At 34.8% G+C, this 17,375-nt stretch overlaps 1 protein-coding gene across 1 annotated transcript in view; it reads left to right on the top strand.

The window, feature by feature from the left end:
• The window catches only part of LOC308641539 (intermembrane lipid transfer protein VPS13A-like), a gene marked incomplete at its 5' end in the record, with an annotated part of 185,606 nt that extends 170,229 nt beyond the window's left edge, over positions 1–15,377 (top strand). The window contains 1 exon segment of the mRNA XM_081280214.1: positions 14,800–15,377. Coding sequence (XP_081136340.1) covers positions 14,800–14,850 — 51 coding nt within the window. The 3' untranslated portion in view covers positions 14,851–15,377.
• Between the last annotated feature and the right edge of the window lie 1,998 nt (positions 15,378–17,375).

Genomic DNA, 17,375 nt, shown 5'->3' with positions numbered 1-17,375 from the left:
TCTAGAAATTTGTCAAAGCCTTTGATTTTTCTATTTTATTGGAGTACATGTTTTCAAAATAATTTCTAATTATCTTCTGTATATCTGTAGTGTCGTGATATTTCCTTTTTCATCATGTATGTTAGTGGTTTGAGCTTTCACTCTCCTTCTCTTTTTAGCATGGCTAATGGTCTGTTGATTTTATGTATTTTTTTCAAAGAACCAACTTTTTATTTTTTGTCAATTTCTTTAATTGTTTTTTTTTGTTTCAATTTCATTGATTTCAGCTATGATTTTAATTATTTCCTGTCTTCTGCTGCTTTTGGTGTTGATTTTTTTCTTCTTTTTCTAGGGCTTTGAGATGTAGTGTTAAGTCATTTATTTGTTGACTTTTTCTTCTTTTAAGGAATGAGCTCCATGCAATGAACTTTCCTCTTAGAACTGCTTTCATAGTGTCCCAGAGATTTTGATATGTTGTATCTGTTTTCTCATTCACCTCTAAAAACCTTTTAATCTCCTCCTTGATGTCTTCTGTAACCCATTGTTCATTCAGTAACATATTATTCAGTATCCAGGTGTTGGAGTGGATTTTATTATTTTATCATTGATTTCTAATTTCATTCCATTATGATCTGACAGGATGCAGGGTAGTATCTCTACTTTTTTATATTTGCTAAGAGTTGCTTTGTGGCAGAGTATATGATCTATTTTAGAGAAGGATCTATGTGCTGCTGAGAAGAAAGTATATTCTCTTGTTGAAGGTTAGAATATTCTATATATGTCAGTTAAGTCTAAGTTATTGATTATATTATTGAGTTCTATAGTTTCTTTGTTCAGCTTTTGTTTGGAAGATCTATCTAGTGATGAAAGAGGTGTGTTAAAGTCACCCAAAATTATCATATTGTGGTCTATTTGACTCTTGAATTCGAGAAGAGTTTGTTTGATGAACGTAGCTGCTCCATTGTTTGGGGCATACATATTTATAATTGTTAAGTCTTGTTGGTGTATGGTTTCCTTGAGCAGTATGTAGTATCCTTCCTTATCCTTTTTGATTGACTTTAGTTTGACTTTATTTGATATGAGGGTGGAAACCCCTCCTTGCTTCCACAGTCCATGTGAGTGGTATGATTTTTTCCAACCCTTTACCTTCAGTCTGTGGATGCCTTTTCCTATGAGATGAGTCTCCTGGATGCAGCATATTGGGTTGTTGTTGCTTTTTTTTTTTAATCCAATCTGCTAGTCTATGTCTTTTGATTGGTGAGTTTAGGTGAGTTTAGGCCATTAACATTCAGGGTTATTACCGAGACATGATTTGCATTCCCAGCCATTTTTGTTTATTTTTGGTATTTAACGTAACTTGGTTTCTCCTCTAATTAGATTTTCCTTTAGTGTAATCCCTCCCTCTGCTAATTTTCATCATTGTTTTTAATTTCCTCTTCTTGGGATATTTTGCTGAGGATGTTCTGTAGTGCAAGCTTTCTCATTTTAAATTCTTTTAACTTTTGTTTATCGTGGAAGGTTTTTATTTCATCATCATATCTAAAGCTTAGTTTTGCTGGATATAAGATTCTAGGTTGGCAACCATTTTCTTTCAGAGCTTGGTATATGTTGTTCCAGGATCTCCTGGCTTTGAGGGTCTAGGTTGAAAAATCTGTTGAGATACAAATTGATCTTCCCCTATATGTGATCTGATTCCTCTCTCTTGCAGCTTTTAAGATTCTATCCTTATTCTGTATGCTAGGCATTTTCATTATAATGTGCCTTGGTGTAGATCTGTTGTAATTTTATACATTTGGTATCCTGTAAGCTTCTTGTATTTGGTTTTCCAATTCGTTCTTCATGCTGGGAAAATTTTCTGATGTTATCTCATTGAAGAAATTGTGCACTCCTTTGGTTTGAAACTCTGTGCCTTCCTCTATTTCAATAACTCATATATTTGGTCTTTTGATGCTGTCCCATAATTCTTGGATGTTTTGTTTATGGTTTCTAACTTTCTTCACTGTGTGATTAACTTTATTTTCCAGATTGTATATTTTGTCTTCATTATCTGACGTTTTTCTTCCAAGTGATCTAGTTTGAAGTGAGATGAGGTCTTAGTGTAGATTTGATTTGCATTTCCCTGATTGCTAGAGATGTTGGACATTTTTTAAATATATTTGACCATTGAGAAGTTTCTCCTTACTTATTTTGCCCATTTATTGATTGGGTTATTTGATATTTTGGTATTAAGTTTTTTGAAATATTTTTTAATATATTCTGGACATTAATCACCTATCATAGGAGTAGCTAGCCAGGATTTTTGTTCATTCTGTAAGCCCTCTTTTCATGCTCTTAATTATCTCCTTTGCTATGCAGAAGTTTTGTAGTTTGATGGCATCCCACTTATTGATTCTCAGTTTTATTTCTTGCATGTTGGGGGTTTGTTAAGGAGATCTGTGCCAACACCTATATGATGGAGTATTAACCCTGTGTTTTCTTCTAGAAGTCGTAAAGTCCTGGTTCCTAAATCTTTGATCCATTTCAATTTGAGTTTTATTTATGGTGAGAGATAAAGATCTAGTTTCATTTTTCTACATGTAGCTGTCCTGTTTCTCCAGCATCACTTGTTTAAAAGGCTTGCCTTTTCTCCAAAATATGTTTTTGTACCTTTATCAAATATCAGATGGCTGTAGGAATTTAGGATTTATCTGTGTCTTTTCGTCTTCATGTTTATAATCACATCACTCCATGCTGTTTTTGTTAATATAGCTCCATAGTATAATTTCAGAACAGGTATTGTGATGCCTCTTGCTTTCTTTTTTCTTGCTTAGAATGGCTTTGGTTATTCTGGGTCTCTTATTCTTCCAAATGAATTTAAGAATTGTTTTTCTTAATCCTGTGAAGAATGTCATTGGTATTTTGATGGGGATTGCATTGAATCTGTATATTGCTTTTGGTAGTATGGACATTTTGATAATATTAATTCTGCCTACCCAAGAATATGGATGTATTTTCATCTTTTCAGGTCTTCTTCAATTTCTTTCTCCAGTGTTCTGTAATTTTCAATGTAGAGCTCTTTTACCTTAGATTAATTCCCAAGTATTTTATTTTTTTCAGGTTATTGTGAATGGGATGGTTTTCCTGATTTCTTCAGGAAACGTTGATTTGGCTGAATCACTGTTGGAGTATAAGAAACCTAATGACTTATGGGTGTTGACCTTATATCCTGCTACTTTGCTAAATTATTATAACCTCTAGAAGTCTTCTGGTGTCATTTTCTGGGTCTTCTAGATACAGGATCATATTGTCAGCAAACAGAGATAGTTTGACCTCTTTTCCTATTTATATCCCTTTGATTTCCTTTTTTTGCCTTTTCTCCCTGACTAATGTTTCAAGTACTAGGAGTGGTAAGAATGAACAGCTTTGTTTTATTCCTGATCTTAGAGGAAATTTTTTTAGTTTCTCTATATTCAGTCTGATGTTGGCTTTGGGTTTGTCAAAAATGCCCTTTACAATGTTGAGGTAGGTCCTCTGATCCCTAGCTTCTCCAGCATTTTTGACATGAATAGATGCTAGGATTAATCAAAGGCCTTCTCTGCATCTGTTGAGATGATCATGTGTTTCTTATCCTTAATCCTCTTTAAGTTGTGAATTACATTTATTGATTTGTCAAACCAATCTTGCATCCCAGGAATGAAACCCACTTGATCATGGTGTATTATCTTTTTAATGTGTTTTTGAATGGAGTTTGTTTCTTCTTTTAAGAAGTTTCTCTTTAGTTCTTTTCCCCATTTGTTGATTGGGTTATTTGGGGGTTTTGTTGTTGTTGTTGTTTGTTTTGTTTTGAAGTTCTGTGTGTGTGTGTGTGTGTGTGTGTGTAAGTTTTTTGAGATCTTTGTATATTTTGGATATTGATCACCTATCAGAGTAGTACCTATACAAGATTTTCTTCCATTCTATTTTATTAAAGAATTTTGCATATATAATCAATACATAAACCTTTGGATTTCAGAAGGGTTTGTGGTGATATCTTCTGTTTCATCTTTGAACTTGTTGATTTGGATCTTCTTACCTCTTTACTTTGTTTACTTTGGCTAAGGATTTACCAATCTTATTTATCAATCTTATTTATCCAACTCTTTGTTGCATTGCTTCTGTATATTGTATTCTTATTCTCAATTGCATTGATTTTTGGCTCCGATTTTAATTATTTCTTATCCTCTACTGGTTTGGGAATTAGTTTGTTCTTCTTTTCCTAAGGGCTTGAGACGGAGGAGTATAAGCTTATGTATTTGGGTTTCTCTCTAATTTTTTAATGTAGGCACTCCATGCTATAAGTTTTTGTCTTCAAACTTCTTTCATATTGATTTTGATATGTTTTATCTCTGTTCTTATTTTTTTCTAAGAATTTCTTGATTTCTATTCTCATTTCGTCTTTGATCCATTCTTCATATACAAGATTATTATTCAATTTTCACATGTTTATGTGGTTTTTATTATTTTCCTTGCTGTTGATTTCTGGGTTCACTCCATTAGATGATAGGGTACATAGGATTATATAGATTTCTTTTTGTATTTGCTAATATTTACTTGATGGCCTGGTATATCATCTGTTTTGGAAAAAGTGTCATGCACACCTGAGAACAAGTAAATTCTTCTGTTTTGAGGTGGCATATTCTGTAGATGTCATTTGATTTATAGTGTTAGTTAGGTTGGAGAGACCTTTATTGATTATGTTTTGATAACCTGTCTATTGATGATAAGGGTGTAATGAAATCACCCTGCATTATTGTGTTGGTGTCTATGGGGATTTAATGTCATGCAGTATTTTTACCATGTAATTGGATGCACTGAAATTTGAGGCTTAAATGTTTACCATTGTTAAACCTCATTGTTGAATTATTCCTTTTAGTAGGATGTATTAGCCTTTTTTTTTTTTTTTGGCCTCCTTTGATTGATACTTGCTTGAAATCTGCTTTGTCAGACATCAGAATAGCTATTCCTGCTTGTTTTCATGGTCTGTAAGCATGGAATTTGTTTTCTTTTTTTTTTTTTTTTTTTACCTGTAGCCTGTGGATGTCTTTGCTATAAGAAGAGTCCCTTGGTAACAGCATATAGTTGGATGTTGTTTTTTGATGCACTTTTCTAGTCTGTGTCTTCTAATTGGGGAGTTGAAACCACCGTTAACGTTCAGCATCAGTATGGATATATGTTTGGGGTTTCCTGCGATTTTTAATTAATTTATTTATTTTAATTAGGTATATGTGATAGCAGAATGCATTTTGATTCATTGTACACAATTGTAGCACAACTTTTAATTTCTCTGGTTGTACACAATGTAGCAGTCAAACCACATGTGCAGTCAGATGTATACCTAGGGTAATGATGTCCATCTCATTCTACCATCTTTCCTGCCCCCACACCCCCTCCCACCATTTTGTTTTTTGCTCTATTTTATCCTGTCTTGATTCTCACTTAGTGGATTATTCTTCTGTTGAACTTTCTCTGTTTGAGAGCTTTGGGAATTTTTCCTTAGTTCTTATGTATGCAGTTTATCTGTGTCTTTGTAGTATTGGCCTGGTGCTCATGAATTCTTTTAGTTTTTTCTTGTCATGAAAAAAATTTTTATTTCCCCCTCAAATTTGAAACTGAGCTTTGCTGGATATAGTAACTTCAGCTAGCAGTTGTTTTCTTTTAGGGCTTAGAATATCTCATTCCAGACCTTCCTTGATTTTTAGAGTCTGAACTGAGAAATCAGAAGTGAGCCTTATTGGTTTGCCTCTAAATATGACCTGATGGTTCTCTCTTGCAGCTTTTAATATTCTTTCCATATATTCTATGTTAGGCATTTTGATTATGATATGCCGTGGCCAGCTTCACACTTGAATTGCCTATAAGCCTCCTGTATGGGATGTTTATCTAATTTCTAATATGGGAAAAGTTTTATGTAACTATCTCATTGAAAATGTTCTTATACCTTTAGTCTCTATCTCTATGTTCTCTTCTATCCCAGTGATCCTCAAGTTTGGTGTTTTAATGTTCTTGAATATTCTGGTTATGTTCTGTGATTTTTTTTAATCTCTCTCTATTGAATTCTATATATTCAAGATCATAATCCCTGTCTTTAAGGACTGAAGTTCTGTCTTCAAGAGCTAAGGTTCTGTTCTCTACAAATTCCAGTCTGTTAGTGTTGCCGTCAAGTGAGTTTTTCATTTGATTATGTCTTTCATTTCTAGGAACTGTACCTGTTTTCTTTTCACTATTTCTATTTCTTTATTAAAATGGCGTTCATCTCCTGTAACTGCTCTCTTAATTCCTTCTTAGCTGTTCTTTCAGTGCGTGGAACATTTTAATAATCAGTTTTGTATAATCTCTCTCTGGGCTTTCATCCAACCTCACTGTCTGTGGGATCCTTTGTTGGGGGATTGTGGATTTGGGTGGAAGGGGGTGTTATTTTCCTGTTTCCTCACATTTTTAGAGATCTTGGACTTGGACTTGCACATCAATTTTTGCCCTTTTGTGTATAACTATCTTATTTATTCTAGGACTTCTTTTGTTTTTGATGTATGAGTACATGCCAAATGGTGGGACCAGAGGTCCCTCTCTGCCTGTTCCTCCTGAATCCTTGTCGTTGCTTTGAGGCTTTTGTCTCCTCACTTCTTTGAGTTGGAAAACATCAGGGCTCATATGGAGTAGATGGTGTATGAAGTGAGATTCACTATTGCCCAATTGAGATGTATCTCTCCGTGCGGGATCACTGTGATCTTGAAATGTCCTTATCTCTCTCCAGCCCCTCTTAGAGACAGGGGGCAGCAAGGAGTGGCACTAATGTCAGCAACAAACTTATAGCTTTATGTTAAATGCCTGGTATCTGCTTTGATGTCCATTATGCTATTTATCACCTAATAGGAATAATGGGGTTGGCCTTTAAGCAATAGTACCAGTAAAACGAAAATAAAACCAAAAAAAAAAAAAAGAATCTGTGAACTAGATCAGGCATTCAACAGCAGGTGTCTGCTTTGTTGTCTGGTATGTTTATGATCATCCCAACATGAATGGGGTGGGAATTACATAGTCTTATCATTAGTTTTGGTTTTGGTCTCTTCTATTCTTTGTATTAAGTATAGCTGAAGATTGAGTGTCATTAGTTTATATGTGGAGCAAGGTGCACTCTCTTTTGGTTGGGTTTAGTTCAGCAGCAGTCTCTCTAACCTGTGAACTTTCAGTTTTCTTGTGGGTTCCCAGAACCTCACAGAATGGGTCAAAATAATCAATAGTAGCAACCATATAGTACACAGCATTAAAGTAAATACCCAGATCCTACTACCACATCTTCAACATTAATTACCATCAAAAAACAGTAATGGTGGGTTTAGCAATAGTAAAAACAATATCCATGAACTATATCTGTCTTAAAGCAAACAGCAGGTGTAAAGTATATCATCCACAGCAGTAATGAATGTATTAGTAATGAATGCAGGAATTATATAACCCAGTTAAGTTTTGAAAGATGCAAAAAGTACAGTTAATTAGGGAGAAAGATATATTAGGGAGTTATAATAGAGTTTACAATTTAAAAAAGTAAACACAGAATACAGAAGAGGTGTAGCAGATGATGTTTATATAGAAGGAGGGCAAAAATAGAAGAAACAAAGTATTTGAAGAGAGGTTGAGAACTATATAATTTGGTCATTAGCAAGAGAAGAGAGAAAGAGGAACAAGAGAAATGAAACAGAACAAATGACAATGATACTAAACCAAAACAAAACAAAATCCAAAAAACCCAAACCCTCAAAAAGACAAGGCACAGAAAAAAGTAGCTACATTTTAAAAATGCAAAAAAAAAGATAGAAAAAGAAATGTATGTATTTATGTCCCTGACTCCGTCAGCATGCAAGAAGTCAGTGTCTCTCTTCCATTCTCTCTCTCTCTCTCTCTCTCTCTCTCTCTCTCTCTCTCCCTCCCTCTCCCTCTCTCCCTCTCCCTCTCTCCCTCTCCCTCAGAAAAAAAAAATAAAAAGAAATCTTAACAATTGAAGGAAACATCTCTGCTAAGGTGCTCAAAATAGTTGACGAGATTTGATGTTCAATATTACCTATGTCCAACAGTCTTTCTTTTCAACACTTTTTTTCTTTCTTTTTTTTAAATTTGTTCTAATTAGTTATACATGACAGTAGAATGCATTTTTGACACATCATACATAAATGGAGTATAACTTCTCATTCTTCTATTTGTACATGATGTGGAATTACACTGGTTGTGTAGTCATATTAGCATGTAGGAAAATAATGTCTAGTTCATTCTACTATCATACCTACCTCCATGCCCCCCATCCTCCCTTCACTTCCCTCTATTTAGTCCAAAATACCACTGTTCTCCACCCACCCACACCCACCCCTTATTGTGAATTAGCATCCACATATCAGAGAAAACATTTGGCCATTGGTTCTGTGGGTTTGGCTCATTTCATTTAGCATAATATTCCTACCCTGATATCTTCTCTCCCTCTTCACTCCTAGTCCAAAGTATTTGTATTCCCTAGCACCTCCCTTATTTTGAATTAGCATCCACATGTCAGAGAAAACATTCAGCCTTTGGTTTTTTGGGATTGGCTTATTTCACTTAACATGATATTCTCCAGCCCCATCCATTCACCCATAAATGCCATAATTTCTTCTTTAAGACTGAGTAATGTTCCATTGTGTATATATATATTACTTTTTCTTTATCCATTCATCTGTTGAAGGGCATCTAGGTTGGTTCTATAATCTGGCTATTGTGAACTGAGGTGCTATAAACATTGATGTGGCTGCATCACTGTAGAATACTATTTTAAATTCTTTGGGTATAAACCAAGTACTAGGATACCTGGGTCAAATGGTGATTCCATTCCAAGTTTTATGAGGAATCTCCCCATACTGTTTTCCATAATGGTTGCACCAATTTGCAGTCCCACCAGCAATGTAGGAGTGCACCTTTTCACATATCCTTGCCAACACTTATTATTGCTTGTATTCTTGACGATTGGCATTCTAAATAGAGTGAGATGAAATCTTAGAGTAGTTTTGATTTGCATTTCTGTAATTGCTAGAGATGTTGAACACTTTTTCATATATTTGTTGATTGATTGTACTTCTTCTGTCTATTCAGTCTTAGCCCATTTATTAATTGGGCTTTTTATTGATGTTGAGTTTTTTGAGTTCTTTATATCTTGGACATTAATCTATATCTGAGGTGAATGTGGTACCTTTTCAATTTGGTTTCCCTTTATTTATTTCTCTTGCCCTATTGCTCTGGCTGGGACTTCCAGAACTATGCTTCATAAAAGTTGCTAAAAGTAGGCATCTTTGTTTTGTTCCCTATCTTAGCTGTCAGCTTTTCCCCATTCAGTATAATATTAACTGCTGGCTTATTATAAATGGCCCTTATTATGTTGAGATAAGTAACTTCTATGCCTAAATTCATTCTGCATTTTTATCATGAAGGAATTTTGCATTTTATCAAATTCCCTTACTAGGATTATTATTATTATTATTCCCTTACTATTATTTTTTATCCTTCATTCTGTTGATACAGTATATCATGTTTATTGATTTGCATGTATTGTACCATCATTACATCCCTGGGTTGAATCCCACTGTTCATGGTAATTGTCTTTTAATGTGCTATTCATTTAATTTTGATAATGTTTTCTTCATTTTTGCATCTATGCACATCAAGGATTTCCTCCTTGATTTGTGTGTGTGTGTGTGTGTGTGTGTTAGTTATTGTGTTCCTCATGTGGTTTTATTATTTGAGTAATGGTGGTTTCATGGAGTGTGTTTGTGTGTTCCTTCCTCTTCCTGGAATAATTTAACCCATTTTGTCCCATTGTCCCAGATGTGGAACACCTACAAAAAGTCAAATTGAGTTACGGTAACTTTGAAATAATTGTTTTTAGAGGTCTATTCTCTGGAGGAAAAGTAATAGGTAAATAATTAGAGCATTTGAAAAAATACATAAATATGATATGTAAGCTTTAAATTATGATTTCCAACTGATTTTAATGCACCTTTATTAATTTTGTTGAAATATTCACAAATTTACAAACTTAGGACTTAATAGTTAAGGGAAATTGTTATTACCTTTTTGAAGGTTTGGTAGAATTCATCTGGTTCTGGGCTTTTCATTGATAGGAGCCTTTTTATTACTGATTACATTCTGGTTACTTGGTTTTTTTTTTTGTGTTTCTTTTTTTTTTTTTTAATTTTTTATTGGTTGTTCACAACATTACAAAGCTCTTGACATATCATATTTCATACATTAGATTGAAGTGGAGGTTACTTGTTAATAGTCACTTGGGATTTCTGTTTCTTCATGGTTCAGTCTTGGTAAGTTGTTTGTGACTATGAATGTGTCCATTTCTGTGGTGTCTGAATTTGTTATGCCTCCCCTACTTTGAGCCTTCTCTTCTTATAGTTAAAGGCTTGTGTATTTTGTTTATCTTTTTCAGAGAACCAGCCCTTTGTTGTATTTTTATTAGTATCTATTTCATTCATTTATTTCTACTCTGGTCTTTACTTCCTTTCATTTATTTGGGGTTTGATTTGCTCTTGTTTTACCTACTTCCTTGAGATGCAATATTAGGTTGTTTACCTCTTCTTTGTGATGTGGGCATTGGCTGCTATACCCTTCCTTCTTAGTACTGCTTTTGCTATATCCTGTAGGTTATTTCTTCCTTAATCCATTGATTGTTCAGGAGTAAATAGTTTAATTTCCATGTGTTTGTATAGTTGCCAGAGTTTTTCTTATTACTAATTTCTTTGCATTGCGGTTAGAAAAGATACTCAATAAGATTTCAGGGTTTTCTTTTTTAATTTGTTGTGATGTGTTTTTTGGTCTAGTGTATGATCTCTCCTGGAGAATGTTCTGTGTGCTAATGAGAAAAAATGTGTATTCAGCAGCTGTTGGGTGGAATGTTCTGTAGATGTCAGTTAGGTTTATTTGGTCTAGGGTGCAATTTAGCTCTGCTGTTTCTTTGTTGATTATTCTGTATTGATGGTCCATCTATTGCTGAGAGAGAGGTGCTAAAGTCTCTAATTGTTATTGTACAGGAGTCTTTCTCTCCCTTTAGATCTGTTAATATTTGCTTTATATATTTTGGTGCTGTGTTTAGAATTGTTATTTCCTCCTCTTCCTTTATAATTATATAATAACCTTCCTTGTCTCTTTGATTGAAGGTATATTTTGTCTAATACAAGTGTGGCTATTCCTGCTTTCTTTTAGATTCAATTTGTATGGAATATCTTATTCTAGCCCTTCTTTTTCAGTGTGTGTGTCCTTAGAGATGAAGTGAGTTGCTTATTAGCAACATATTTGTTGGGCCTTATTTTTTTCAATCCACTCACTCACTCTGTGTCTTTTAATTGGAGAATTTAATTCATTCATCATTCAAGGAAATTATTGAAAAGGTCTTATTATGAAAACTTTTTTTCTAGTTTTGTTATAATTCCCTTCTTTTTTCCTTTCTTGCAATCTTCCTTTATGGTTAAGTGATTTACTCGAGTCATGTTTTGATTCCTTATTATTTTGGTTTGTCCATTATAGATTTTTGTATTGTGGTTACCATGAGGCTTACAAAACTATCTTTTGGTTATGAAAAAGCTATTTTGAAATGATAGCAACTTATGATTGTAAAGATAAGAACAGAAAGGACAAGAGAAAATATACTAATAAGAAAATTCTACAAGTGTCCTCCATTGTTCCCTGCATTTTGAATTTTGTATATCCATTTTATATCTTTCTATGTTGCCTCTTAATAGATTAATATAGTTATTATTTTAATTGTTTTGTTTTTAGCCTTCATACTAAACATATGAATGATACATGATTGCAATATTAAAGCATTCTGAATTTGTTTGCATGCTTATGCAGTCCCATATTCTTATTAATATCTCTCTCAGTTTGAAGAATGTTCTTCAACATTTCCTATAGAATAGACCTGATAGAGATAGATTCTCTCAGCTTTTGTTTTTCTGGGATTGTATTACTCTCTGCATTTGTAAAGGATAGCTCTGCTGCATATAGTATCCTTGATTCAATTTTTGTCTTTCAGTACTGTGATAATCTCATATCACTCTCCTGCTGGTAAAGTTTCTGCTGTGAAGTCTGTTGTTAGGCAAATTGGTACACCTTTTGTGCTGTTTCTTTTTCTTGCAGACTTGAGAATCTTCTTTTTTTTTTTTTTTGACAGCCTGATTATAAAATATCTTGGTATAGATTTGGTTTAATTAAATTTGGTGATTTTTGACCTTCCTGTGCCTGTATATTTCTATCTTTCTCTAGGTTTGGGAAGTTTTCTGTTTTGTTTTTTTTTTAACATGTTTCTACTTCTTTGGCATTGTCCAGTCCTTCTTGATCCCAAGTAATATGAATATTTTTAAATACAATCTCAAAATTTCCATAAGTATTTTTGTTCCTTTTCCTTTTTTTCTTTTTTCTTCTCCAACTGTATACTTTCAGATAGTTTCTCTTCACGCTCACTAATTTCTGTGTGAGCTGTCCTACAATTGATGTCTTCTATCACATTTTTCATTTTAAAATTAGTGTACTTTTCAGCTTAAGAATTTGATTTTTAATAGCTTTCATCTCCTGGTTGAATTTCTCTGTTAGAGAACTGAAATGTTTCTTCATATTTTCTCACCTAATTTGGTGAGGTCATGATTTCCTGACAGCTCTTTATGCTTGGCATGTGATGTCATCAAGACATTGAAGAATTAGATATTTATCCCAGTTTTCCTTAGTCTGCCTTTGTGTCTATTTTCCAGAAATTCTAAACCTGCTGCTTATCTTAGCCTTCCACTATTTCAGTACTAGATGGCACCAGATTTGCTAGGAGTTTCCTATTGCCAATTGCCACCATTTCAGTACAAGAGGGCAATCCAAGCCCAGGTTTGTCCCAAATACACTGTTGGTGTGTTTTTCAGAAGGAACCAGAAGATATCTAGGAAGAACTGTCCATCCCTACAAACCACTGCCTAGTGTAGGGCTGGATGCCTTGTCCACAGTTAGCAGCCTTTGGTCAGGTACTGCAGGACTCAGCCTGCCTGTGGGCTGAGTATTTGTGGATTGATCAGGCCACCAGCGCTGCCAAACAGTGCTATACCCCTGAGCCCATAGCCCTAGACCAGCACCAACACTGGGGTATGACCAGGGTCCACACTGCTGCTACAGGATGCCTATTGCTGAGATGGAATTGTAGCCCAAGACCACTGTAACCAGTGATAGGTGATGCTAGCTGGAAAAACAGCCTGATAGAGTTAGGTTATGTGACTTCCCCAGACACTGAACTGTTCCAGAGGCTCCATTTACAGATGGGGTGTTGGGGACCATAACAACTAGCTAATGTTAGGTTTTACCAAATTCCAAAGGAGAGTCTTGTGCTTACTATTCTGCCCTACCCCAGCAAAGGGGATGTTGCACCATATTATGCTGCCTGAGATTGTGGTATTATTGGGGAATGCAGTCCCTTAGCCACCAAGGCTGATGTTAGTAATGCCTGAGTCTTAGAGCTTTAGGGGCTTGCAGAGTCTCAGGAAGAGGGAGGTATGCCCTTAGGCTCCTGTAAGATTGGAAATGATGTAGGCCAAAACTTGAGTCTGTCCTGCTGGCACAAACATCTCTTGATTTGGGGGCTGGTCCAGTGGTTCCACCTGTGAGTTCTGGCCTATGTATGGTCCTTTAATTTCTACCATGTGCTAGTGCTCACCATGGCAGGCCTGACACTGGGCTTTAAAGCAAAGCCCTGTACTAACTTGTGTACCACTCTCCAGCAGGTAGAGTCTTGTTCCATGCTCTGTTACTCAAGGTTGGAGGAGGGTGAGATTGCAGTAATTCATCTGACTTACAGTTCCAGCCACTCATTGCAGGGGCATTGACTTGGCATTGTAGGGGTTGTGATTTTTCACTATGGTGGCCCTTGTCCTAAGTTTCACATCTAAAGCCTGGATTTAATTCTCTCTCCCTCCCCAAAGTGGGAGGTGTCCCTCCAAATCTGTACTGTATGGAGTTATGGGAAGTATGTGGGAACATATACCTTTTACTTTCTTCAACACCGTTTTTTATCTTGTTACACTAAAAATGGGCACTATAGTTTCTTAACTGATTTCTTAACTACTTGTGATTGGCATGTGACTAGCTGTTCAATTTGGTGTATATGTGGGTAGACCACAGGCCAGAGGATCTTACTCAGATGCCATCTCCTAAACCTTTTTATAACGAGGTGACCCCATATTAACTGTTACGACTTTCACCTGTCCTGACCCAATAATAATGAACAATATAGGTAGAAAGGTTTGTATTACACTTCATTTTTATGATTTCAAATCCTTTCAGAATAGAAAATACATTAAGAGAACATCGTTTTGATGTTTTGATGATGCCTGAGGATATTATTATGCTACTACCCACAGTAGAATTGTATGTAATTATCCTGTTCAGTAAAGAACTGACGCAGGTTGGAAGGAATTTTACATAAATAATTTTTAGACTGTCATGTATTCAGTATAACTGCCAAATTACCCTTATCCCTCAGGATGGTTGACTTTATTTTTCTTATTGTGAGGATGAACTTCCAAGTGCAGAGACCTTGGAAAAACATTATTCCTACTGTTAAACGCAGTAACATTGTCCCTGAATCATATGAGCTATTTGAGTGATCACTTCTGCGGTATGAATGTTGTGTATCAGCTATCAATGTATGCCTAACTAAACTGGAAAGCTGACTTCTAGGTTTCCATCTATTAACATTTTGTGTCATTGTAAGTTCATTGAAATAAGTAAATGTTTTTTCCTCCACAACAGTGGATTCTCACAAAGCTGGAAGAAGCAAGAGAACCTTCTCCAAGCCTCTGAGGGATAACCCTGCCTGAAGACACAGCAATCCATTACTACAGCATCCATACTGTTACTTCCTAACACCTGATGGGGAAGCGTGTTATAGGAGTGATTTTGAGTATACTGTATTCTAGATGATTTTTAAAAATCAGGTAAAACATCTATGTGATTAAAATTCATCTCTTCAGAGAACCATTCAATTTTCTACCATGAATCAAGAAATATTTGCTCCAGGTTATTCTCTGTTGCGGTAGAGAAGTTGCCTGTACCTGGTCTTCACATGGGGTGAAGCCTTTAGTTTACATTTTAAATTTCAATCACATTTACCTCAAACTCATAGAGTGATGGATATATTATCAAATCAGATATTGCTTTAGTGGAATCAAGAGAACTGTGGTGGTGATTTCTTCAGAATCATAAAGTCATTTCTTTTTACAAATTAATATTTTGGCATTATTTCCCTTCTTTTTTAAAGCATAGGTTTAAATTATACTTAAACTGCATAGCATGATCATGAAAAACAGTCTCTTGAGTTTGAACGTAGATTAAATAATATCCCTTCAAGCCTCAATTTAAGAAAGGCTTGAAGAAATTAATATCATACCCAGAAAATGAAAGTCTCTCCCAGACTTTAGAGCCTTAGGAAACTTCAAATCAACTCCTTGATAGCTACTTGATTTACCCAAATAATGTTTTTAAGAGACAAATCTCAAAGGAAAATTCCTAAAGCCTTAAATATACCTATTTTCTATTCACTGATAACAATAAAATTTCTAAATCTTGGATACAATGTGCCCTAAAATCTAACCTAGTTATCATTTGGCCATAGATTAAGAATTTCTTGTTTGCTTTCTCTAATTATTCAAGTAAAAATTACTTCTTTAGTTAAAAAAGGGCCGCGGGGCAGAGGCTGAGGGATTTTTTTTTCTTGGTTTTTGTCCAAGATCTTTGCACCTTAATATTCATGGACTATTTCAAGTGAAGGAGGATAAATATGTGATTGTGAATTATGAACAGAATAGTGTAGTATCTTAATTAAATTGTTATTGAATAATATAGAGTATTTGATGCATGCTGTTTGTGCTATCAAATTATTATCAACTATTTTTGAAACTGAAGACTCTATATAGTCAATGGTTGTGAAATTCTCCTCAGGCTTTTCAAACCCTTGCATTGTTGTAAAAGCTGAAATAAACAGCTTGCAAGATAGTAATTGTATTTCTTGCTGACCAGATCCTACTAAATACTATTGATTTCTCTGATTACAAAAACTCATTGTTTATTATCAGTAGTTTCACCCAAAATGCTTTTTCCTTATCAAAGATAAATTGAATAGAAAGAAGATGACAAATTTTAAACCACATGGTGGTGTGTGTCCCCATGGTGATCTTTGTTCAAAGTAATGTACTTATATTCACTGTTGCTGAGCTCCTCCAGTTTTGCATATATCCAAATTAAAAAGTAGAGGTAGTCTGAAAGCTTGATTTAGATTGTCTCCATTTGGAATGTTGCTTTACTGGAGTTCTGTTTAATGCCATTTGTCCAAAACCTCATTGCTCCAGTTTCAGCATTCAGAAAAGGTATAGACCCCTTAATTCTGTAGGTATTCTATGGTGAAGAAAAAGGGTGAAATAGTAAGCATAGAAATTCTTCTGGTATCCTCTGGCAAACAGGAGGAATGGATTTGTAACTAGTATACATTGTAAAGCCAATGTGCCTATCTCTCCTGTTTTCCTTCTAATGAGAACCTAGAAAAATCTCTTCATCTACACATCACTTCCTCTGTCTGTAGTTTATCAGTTGTTTTACAAGATTATGTTCATCTGAACAAAAAAAAAAAGAATAAGAAGAACATTAATAGATCACTAAAAAGGGAGTATTTAGCATAATACTTTACAATTTATAGTAGTATTATGTTTTTTCACACACAGAATGCAGAATCTTCTTCCCTGAATTACAGTGTATACTTCTCCAATGGCTTCCCTTTTAAAGGGAGGGCGTATATATGTTGCTTCTTTCCTAATGTTAGCAGTGTCTTGGGATATTGCTGTTTCCTGAAATACCATTTCAGATAAATCTTCTACATACTGTATGTACTAGGTCACAATATCAGGTGTGAGCTCCGATTGTCAACTGTAGTTTTTTTTAAAAAGTTTGAACAGTCTAGATTGTGTGATACCTGTTAGATAAAGCATAGTGTAGATTCACAACTCAAGAGCCCTTCAGATTGTAAGCACTGTCCTTAGAATGAGAAGACAGGATAGTTCTCACTTAGGCTTATAAAACGTTTTTCTTTGCTAGCATGTGACCCTCACTGTGATTCAGTGAGACCAGAAAAAAATGCATGAAAAAATTAGATCTACAAATGGCACCCAAAGACCATGGCTATCATTTACTTAGGTATATTTCAACCTCCTAATCACTAAGCATTTTACTATAATTGGGGACAAAAGTTTTCCTTTTGAGTAAGTTGAATTTGTTCCATCTACCTTCTGGCTGATTTACCATAACAGGTGGCAAAAGCTCGTAAAAATGGGGAATAT

Source organism: Spermophilus citellus, assembly GCF_964194105.1.
Source record: "Spermophilus citellus genome assembly, chromosome: 2".
NCBI lineage: Eukaryota > Metazoa > Chordata > Mammalia > Rodentia > Sciuridae > Spermophilus > Spermophilus citellus.
The sequence above is the reverse complement of the archived record's forward strand: the minus strand, read 5'-3'. Positions and strand labels throughout refer to the sequence as shown.